Genomic DNA, 9,567 nt, shown 5'->3' on the forward strand with positions numbered 1-9,567 from the left:
AAAACAGATTACGACATGTTAACAAAGGATTAAACTGTTTTAACTGCTCAAAAAGGTGACAGGACACGGATATGAGAAGTGGGGGAGCTCCTATTGTATCAAATTGATATAGGTCCAAGTGTAATTTGCACTCAAGAGTACAATTACTTCTGTTTAAAAGTTAGTGTTAAAAAATTGATGTTAAATGAATATTCAATTGCATATGATATGTATGTTTCAAATGAACCAAAGACATGCTTAAGATAGCTGAAATTAAAATAAAAAAGCAAATATGAAACACAGAATGACTTGCTGAAATTTGTTTAAATATATTGCTGGTATTTATTCCAAAATTTCTAAAATTTACAAGACAGGATGTGCACCGTGGTGCCAATATTATCAAATCTAAGAAAATTCCTGTGGAAATGATCTATAAATTTATGAACAAAGACCACTTTTAAAGTTTTCAAAGAAATATGTAACATTGGAGGCAAACTTCAAAGAGCAAAGACTTGTCCCAAGGACTTTTTACAGGACCCTAAATATGATTTGATTTCTAATCTGCGTATGTAGCTTTTACAAAATGAATTTTTTAAAATTTTTGTTAAAACTGTCATCATGTTGTCTCAGTGAAAGACAATTAATCTGTGAAAACATTAAGCTCCACACTTCCTCGCTGTATCTCTATAGCAATCTGCAGAAATGTACCATTCCTGGTCAGAAACAACCAATCAGAGTCAGGAAGAAGGTCTTAGCACTGTCAATCAACCTTGTGTATGCACTGTTGGATGTGATAATGGTGGAGAAACAACTTACTGTCACCAAAAAACAGTTTTTCCACAGCCAGTGCTGACGATGCTAATTAGCCTGAGCATTCATGAGAGGCTCTGCTGTCGAGAAGAAGCTGTAGTGTAGCAGAGAGCAAGAGGGAACAATTGAGCAGCACATACACAAGCTTGATTGACAACAGTGAAACCCCCCTTCTGGCTCTGATTTCGTGTTTCTGACTAATTTGTGTATTTCTGCAGTTAGCAATGGGAGAAAGTAGACGAGCTCGAATTTTTCACAGATCTGCCTCACATTATACGGTCACAACATAGTAACAGATTCAACATATATGTAAAAAACAGCAACTTTTTTTTAAGTTACATACTACAGTTTTAAGAATATTTGTTTTATTTCTATCATAACCCAGCATATTAATTAAAAGTCTTACTGAGAACTATGTTAGGCTAGCTGTGAGAAAAACCCAGGATGATGACAGATTCCTATGACTTCATTGATATCAAAGGTGTTGCTCTTCTTCTGTGTATATTTAGCTGTCAGGCCCGATCCGTCTCCGTCTCTTTCCTCCAGGTACAGCACATGCGCAGGAACCTGGACCAGAGTGAGGCGGCCATCATTCAGGTGTTTGAGGAGAAGCAGCGTGTTTGGGAGCGACAGATGGACGAGCTGAGGCAGAACTACGCTTCACGTCTGCAGCAGGTGACCTCAGTTGTATAAAACAGCTTCCTGCGGTAACCTGTGCTGCCACCACCTCCTCTTTCAGTGTTGACAGTACGTTAGGGTGACGTTAAATGTTTGTTTTCTTCCGTATAATGTTTGCATACGAACCAAAAAGCTCAATTTTGGTCTCGTCTGAGCAGTTCACCTTCTTTCACGTTTGCTTTGTCCCATGAATGGTTTCTGACAAACTGCAGACAGGACATCTAATGGCTTCCTTTCAACAGTAACAATCTCCCCCTCAGTCTTTCATAAAAGGTAGATACTGTACATGGAGTGCACAGATGTCATGTCAACAGATTCTCACACCTGAGTTGTGGATTGCTGCTGCTCCTCCAAAGTTATTGTGGGCCTTTTGGCTGATTTTCTCAAATAAAGCTTTCAAAATCAGCTTTATTGGTCAAGACTGCGTGCACAAATAAGAAAAATGACTTAGATTTTCAAGCTCTTTCAGGCCTACGTTTATAAGGTATAAATATACAAACTTTAGAGGAAATAAAATAGGGATAAAAGAAGATATAAATGCATTTTTTTTATATTAAGAAAAGGAAAAATATATTGTTGTTTCCTTGCTTGGTGGGTCAGATTATGGGGTAGACAAATCTCTGTGGGTTTCCATTTGTTCCACACTCTTAATTTTTAGTGGACAGATTGTGCAGTACTGTGGCCTGGCTATAAATGCAGGTCACACTTTTGTTAATTTTACATGCAAAACACTCAGGACACAGCCTTTCCCTTCCATTTCATAACTATGCACTGCCTTATCTTTCAAATAAACCACAGCAAAGCTTGTAGTTGTAAAACAAGAAAATGTCAAAACGTTGACAGGATGTGAATATATGTTACAAGCTGTAAATAGTACATTTATGTTCCCCTGTAGGTTACCCGCCGGGCTCAGCGCTCCCAGACCGCCCTGCAGGCCCAGATCACTCGTCTGTCTCAGGACAAAAGGAGGCTCCAGGAGGAGATGGCGGCCCTGTTGGCTCAGAGAGAGGAGCTGGAGAGAAAGTGCCTGGACTACAGGAAAGAACAGGCTGACATCCTGCCGCGTCTGGAGGAGACCAAGTGGGAGGTGAGACATGAGATGTTCCACTTGACCAGTTTGGTAAAATGACTGCAGGCCTTCATTGTAGGTAGGATTTAAAGGTGAGACATTGTGCAGATTCATACATTTGGTTTGGAAATCAAATCAAACAAATAGCATTCATTTTCTGAATAAAATATCAAATAAGAGTCGACATCCCTGTTTTCTCCTTCCTTTCATTCAAGCATGTAGAATCACCATGACTCAAGATCTTCATAAACTTATCTTTCTGAATAAAAGTGCGGGATAATCCTAATTTAAAAAAAAAACGTTGATCAAAACTCGCCTCTTTTGCAGCAATTCCATTCTCACAAATACACTAAATGTATACAGCTTACTAAGTCACAGATGTTTAGCTGTACATTAGAGAAGTTATTCAAAACAATGCATCAACAAAAAAAAAAAAAAAACAGAAGAAAAGAAAAATCAACTTTATTGCGAAGAAATACTTGAACAGAGTTGTAGGAAGGAACCGATTTGTCCATGTTTTGGTACATTATCCTTCTAAATGACCTTCTGACAACCCATTTTCAGCATATCATGCAGTAAATAATGTATTTTAAAGCATTTTTTTACATTTCTTTTCTATGCGTTGTTCCTGTGACAGGTTTGTCAGAAAGCAGGTGAGATTTCCCTCCTGAAGCAGCAGCTCAGAGAGAGTCAGGCTGAAGTGACCCAGCGGGCCGGAGAGATGGTGGCCCTGAGGGGTCAGCTGAAGGAGCTCAACGCCCAGCTGAGGGAGCGGGAGGAGGTCATGCTGGGTCTGAAGGATTCCTACAGCACAAAGTGTCTGGAACTGGAGAAGTGTGAAGGCGAGCTGAGGAGGACACTGTCTGAGGTGGGCTTTTAAAGCAAACGTCACTGTTATGTTAAGAAAAAAAGACAATGAGATGAATTATTCATGAACTTTACCAGTCCATCAATGTTGTTCATACAAAACTTGGTATAAGTTGACTTTAAAACATAGAAAACAAGTTCAGTTTTTAATTAAAATGTTCAATTCTCACTAATTGGGTTATAAATTAAAAGCATACATAAAATTCTGTTTTGACAAATATTTACTATGTTTTCTGTTAATGCAAATCAATGAAATGTCAAAGGTTAGGAGTTTGTTGGTAGAAAATCAGTATAATTGAGAAAATATTTGCGCAATTTTTTTCAGTAGTTTTACACAGAGTGACCCTCTTTATGAAACATACATGAAAATGACTGCAAACTATATCCACCATGGCTGGTGTTGGGGAAGTGGTCCCCAACCCTGCTCTTTGGGGATGTCATGCCTGAAATCCTGGCACGTAATTCAAGCATCAGAGTTAAGTGTGTTGAAGCAATGACAGATCTAAATAACGTAGGATCACTTCCCAAGGATCCAGGTTGGAGAACCCTGCTTTAAGCCAGGGGCTCAGCATTGTTTCTTCCAAGCGCCTCCCTTTTTGGTGCCCCACTCCATTCATTAAATCAAAGAGTGAAGCTCTGTTACTGAGGGCAGACAGGTGTCACCCGTTTGATTGACACAATCAAACAGTTGCACCTCCTACAAACAAATGGAAATCCAGGAAATCCACTAAAACGTGGACTGGAGGAAAATGCTGCTATCCACACTCAAATAAACCACTTCCTCTAATTTCAGTGCGCCTGCTCACCACCAGGGGGCGTCAATTCCTTACTGAATACTCAGTAAATTCAATACAAAACTCATTCAGGGCTTGACTGACACATTTTTGGTGCCTCCAACATCTGATGGCATCCTGGAAAACTTCACATGTTGCTAATATCTTCAACAGGACGGTTCAATGTAAATGATATCCATCAGTTAGAATAGCCTAGTCAAAGTCCAGGCCAAAATTTAAGTTATAATGTAAGAAAAATATAGAAAATTCGTGTTTTTAGTCCTTATCCATCTTGTCTGGCTGAGTTTGCAAAAAAAGTAATGAGTAAAAATGATTTGTTTTAGCTGTGAATAACTGGTAGGCATTCCCCATAAGACTTACATCTGTCAATGCAGCAAAAGGTGGATGAACTAAGTAATGATTCAGAAAGGATGACAAAAAGCACACCACACTCTTTGTCTATAACTATAAACTAAATCCAAAAGTTACAATGCTCTGTTTACATAAGAGTTTGCATTTCTTTTTCCAAAAGGTGTCCATCCTGAGAGAGAAGTTGGGTGTGTTTGAGGCAGAGGTGCTAAGTTTAAAGCGTGCTCTGAGTGAAGCGAGCAGAGGAGCAGAAGTGATTGTGAGCCCAAACTTGGCTGCAGCAGGGTTGCTGCCACCGTGGGGAGCTGTCCACTGCCTTCGAAACCCAACTGAGCCCCCCACCAGCTCGCTCACCCCCACGTCCGACACCCTGCTCAGCCTGCAGAGCGATGAAGCTAAAGCCCAAAGGCAGGAAGCTCAGAGACAGGAGAGGCAGCAGCGTGAAGAAGCTCAGTGGCGCGATGTGCAGCACCGGCAAGATACCCATATGCAACAGGACATCCAAATGGGTCAGAACCCGCAGATCAGACCGGAGGCCCAGCTCCGCCAGGAGGCCCAGCTCCGCCAGGAGGCCCAGCTCCGGCAGGAGGCTCACCTTCGCCACGAGGCCCAAATCCGCCAAGAAGCACAGCTGCGTCAGGAGGCCCAGCTCCGCCATGAGGCTCAAATGCGCAATGAGGCCCAGCTCCGTCACGACTCCCAACTCTGCCAGGACATGCAGCTGCGTCAGGAAGCCCATCAGCCACAGCGGGCGCAGGAGGGTCACTGGGATGAGGCCGGGGAACTGCGCAGGCAGCTTGAACAGCTGCAGGGTGTACTGCGCTTGGAGCGGCAGCAACGGGAACGACAGGCCCTCAACTTTGACCAGGAACGGCACACCTGGCAGGACGAGAAGGAACGGGTTCTGAAGTATCAGGCACAGCTGCAGCTCAGCTATGTGGAAACTCTACAGAAAAACCAGGCTTTGGAAAAGCGCATGAGCCAGTTGGGAACGAAGCAAACCACAGTCTCCACCACTACTGTTACCACTACCACCACTGCTTCCCCCACCTCCTCCAACTCTCCACCTCCACCACCAGCCATGTCGCCTTTGTCTCCTCAGCAACTCCCTTCCTTCTCTGGCCCTTCTTCCCTTTCTGGTCCTTCTTCTCTCTCTGGTCCTTCTTCTCTTTCTGGTCCCCCTTCCCACTCTGGACCTCCCTTTCTGTCTGGTTCACCTTCCCTTTCTGGTCCTCCTTCCCTTTCTGGTCCTCCTTCCCTCTCTGGTCCTCCTTCCCTCTCTGGCCCTCCTTCCCTCTCTGGTCCCCCTTCTCTCTCTGGTCCTCCTTCCATCTCTGTTCCTCCCTCCCTCTCTGGACCCATCGCCCTCACTCTCTCTCCTCCCTGTGAAGACCAAAAGGGGCCCCCCTCGCTCCACCAGCTCGCTCCTCCGTGGGCCGGACCATCGCGCCTGGAGAGGATAGAGTCTACAGAGATATAGACACAGATTCATGAAGCTAATGCTCAGTTTTTTCTACACTCACAGTGTTGAGGCCTCTTCCACAAAACCTATTTCAGCATACAGTAGAAAACAAGGTCTAAAACAATCACTTTTTTCAAAGCAACAAACCTATCAGGAACCAACATCATATCAACAGGAAACTGAACTACATTCTGCATTATCGCTGAATTTTTAACCTCCTAAGAGGCCTTTCTGTCTCTCTTAGTGTTGCACATGGATACATCTTACATTACCAGAAACGTGTGCCATGGGTTTGGATGGCAAAAGAAATAGAAAACAATGAAAAAAATTAAAATTACAGACCTAATACGTGCATCATTTAAGTCCCACGCTAGAAAAGGAACAAGACAATCAGGGATATTGTCGGAAATGATCAACAAGAATATATTGTGCTGTTTATTCATTGTAAGTCTATGTCACTGGTTATGTAAAAGTAGAATTAGTGGTCAGAGTGTGTGACGTCAACTTACATTTTGGCCAGAGAGCGCCTTACCCCATCCTTCCCAGCAAGTGTAAGAGAGCAAATTAGTGCTGGGAACTGAAAAAAAAAGAAGAAGAAAAAAAGATAGAGAGCGTGGTTATTTATTTTCAGTGCTTTATCTGTAATATCAGCACACCAGCTGCGCAAAACTATTACACGGGGCTGGACTGTTTTCTTTTTTAATCTCAGCAGATGTTGACCCCTGAGGTCTCACACACATACACAAACATACACTGCACAGGGTCCAACACACATGGCCCATTTAAACACTAAGAACAAGAGAATTTATATTTTCTACAAATTGAATTTAAATACGATGGCTTAGCAGATAATCAGCCCAAACTGAGTATAGATGACATTTTTAAGCGTAAGAGAACTCCATCAGCTCTCACTTTAGATTCTCTGCAGTGACCAAAAATGAAGGTCACAGGAGCACGAACTCCTTCGCTGAACTGCAAGAACGTGAATGTACGCACACAGTTTGAATTTGAATAATGTTATGATAATTGTGTCTCTGTGCATTCACTGCCAAGAAACCAGCCAGTCAGTCAGGCAGGCAGTCGGTACCCCCAAAAGGGAAACATTTTATAGAATGTATGATATACTTGCAGAAAGATATACCTATTATAGTTATAGATTGTAAATGTGCGCGTGTGAGGAGGCATGAGAGAGAGCGTGTGCATGTGTGTATACATATGAAAAGCTTCAGCTTATGAGATTGAAGATAGAGGGACTAGTGGCAATACAAACTAAGAAATATGAAGGGAAAAGACGCGATGCTTATTCAAAAACATTGAGAATTTTAAAATGGAAATAAAAACACAATGCAATGCTTTGCAAATCTCTTACAAGTGGATAAAATGAGCTGTCTTGCGATCTCCCGGAATGGCACTGAGACGAGGGATGTCTGGGTTTCCCTACTGTTATCCGGGCAGCTGCAATGAGTGGAATACCACCAATGGTTGGACGATAAACCCATATTTCATTCACTGTGGAACATAGAACACATATTAAATGTGGAAACTAATATATTACATCATTTGTTCAAGATTGTTTAATAATAATCAAACCAAAAAATAAAAGTATGGAGACCAGTTGCTGAAGTTTTTGGAGGACAATGCTATCCCAATCTTGTCTGATACAGGATAGTTGTGCAATAGTCCTGGGTCACCACGCAGGCAAATTCAGCCCCTCTTGAGAACATATGCTGCTCTGAAACCTGTGTATACTCACTTTATTCATTGTTGCAGCTTTGCAGCTAATCTGGCTTGAGATGACTTGAGGTTTGTTCCTCTCATGCAGGAAGCAGCCATCAAAAGATGGGTACACTGTAGTCATAAAGGGGTGAACATGGTCAGGAACAATACTCAGGTAGGCAGTGTTTAAACAGTCTGTAGTTGAATCTAAGGGGCCTGTAATGTGCAAAAAATATATATATTTTATTTAAATTTACTTTTGAGAGATTCAACCTTAGAACCGCACTGCTGCAAATGGCAGTCAAGAGTTTCTTATCTGGAACGTAGGCCATCCAAGATGCTGGTCAGTCTGTGGTTCAAGCAGGGGACTTCAAGTGCCCTACTGTCTTGTTCATGAGAGAGGATAGGATAGAGCAGGAGATAAATAGAGAAGTCAATTGAAATGGTTTGGGAATCTTCTCAAGGTGCTTCCAAGGAGCATCCCTATGAAGGCTTTCATGGTACGCCCATTTGGGTGAAGACTCTTATGATGGCCAAGAATTGGCTTGAGGAACTCGTTATGTATTCCTTCTGGGAAAGCCTTGGGATCCACCTGAATGAGCTGGAGAGTGTTGCTGGAAAGAAGGTGTCTGCATGCCCAACTGTTATCCCAACGGCCCAATCTCAGATAAAAGGAAGAGAATGGAGGGATGGAAACTGTGGTACGATATCTTAGTTTGTATATTTGCTACGTTTACTAAATTATCTTCCAATGAATAAACTATGAGTGTGGAGCAGGGGTCTCAAACTTAATTTCTCAAGGGCTGGTGTCCTGCAATTTTTAGATGTCTCTCTGCTTCAACACACCTGGCTCTATTATGAGCTCATTAGCATAGATCTATTGAGCTAGACTGAATGATAGTGACACAGTTTCACAATTTAATTTAAGTGTGTAGGACGAGGGACACATCTAGAAGTTACAAGTCCTCGAAGAGTGCAGTTTGAGACCAGTAATTTAGAAGATTTGCTAACCATTGCATTGCGCTTTTATTTACATTTAACACAATGTTACAGCTTTTTAAAATTTTGGTTGTATAAATAAAAGGTACATAAAAGCTTGTGAGACTAAAATTTTACATCGAGGGTGTGTGCATATCTAGAAAACTCTTACTTTCTTCTGTATAATTTGCATAGACAAAAACAGAGAAGGAGGAAGTTTTAAAAAAAATATCTAAAAAGTGGTAAGTTTGCCTTTTTAAAGGAGAGCATTCAGGCCAGCTGCACTATGTAGTGTCCTACACATGAGTTATGATGTACAGTAGAGTCAGATGTGAATATCACGGCTTTTATAACTGTTGTTTATGCCAGCATTAAAAAAAATGTTGCTCAAGAATATTAACTTATCTCTAAGGTATTACATAGTATTATCATCTTTATTACTGTTATTATATTATGGTGAATTGAAGGATGAAAAAATATGTGCCATTTTAGCTTTCCTTTCTGTGTTATTATTATTTTTTTAACTGTGTAGCTAGCCAATTGGCTGCCCATAATGGTGCAATCATAGCAAACTTGTCCAAAAAAATTAAAAATAACAATGTTCCTTTTGTTGTAGGTGATGTAGTTACAGTATTGCATTGTTTAGAGAGAAAAATGCTTCTGGTTTTATACATGTTTCAAATTTTTATTGTTTGCATTTATGTTAGTACTACTGCTCTGGCTTGATTAAAACCATTCATTTGTTAAGATTCAGCAGAACTAATAAAGATATGTGAATTATTCAGCTGCTTTTGTCCACGAGTAAGTCTTTTTAATGCTCTAGAAAACACTAGATTAAATTCTGGAAGGAAAAATGTTGACGGAGG

The 9,567-nt window shown here is 41.3% G+C and overlaps 1 protein-coding gene across 1 annotated transcript in view; it reads left to right on the forward strand.

Moving 5' to 3' along the window:
• The window catches only part of lzts3b (leucine zipper, putative tumor suppressor family member 3b), an 85,885-nt gene extending 76,400 nt beyond the window's left edge, over positions 1-9,485 (forward strand). The window contains exons 5-8 of the mRNA XM_016674050.1: positions 1,336-1,464; positions 2,363-2,554; positions 3,174-3,404; positions 4,709-9,485. Coding sequence (XP_016529536.1) covers positions 1,336-1,464; positions 2,363-2,554; positions 3,174-3,404; positions 4,709-6,025 — 1,869 coding nt within the window. The 3' untranslated portion in view covers positions 6,026-9,485. The remainder of the gene's footprint in view (positions 1-1,335; positions 1,465-2,362; positions 2,555-3,173; positions 3,405-4,708) is intronic.
• Positions 9,486-9,567: the final 82 nt, after the last annotated feature.

This window comes from Poecilia formosa, unplaced genomic scaffold, assembly GCF_000485575.1.
Source record: "Poecilia formosa unplaced genomic scaffold, Poecilia_formosa-5.1.2 Scaffold89, whole genome shotgun sequence".
In the NCBI taxonomy this organism is placed as follows: Eukaryota; Metazoa; Chordata; class Actinopteri; order Cyprinodontiformes; family Poeciliidae; genus Poecilia; species Poecilia formosa.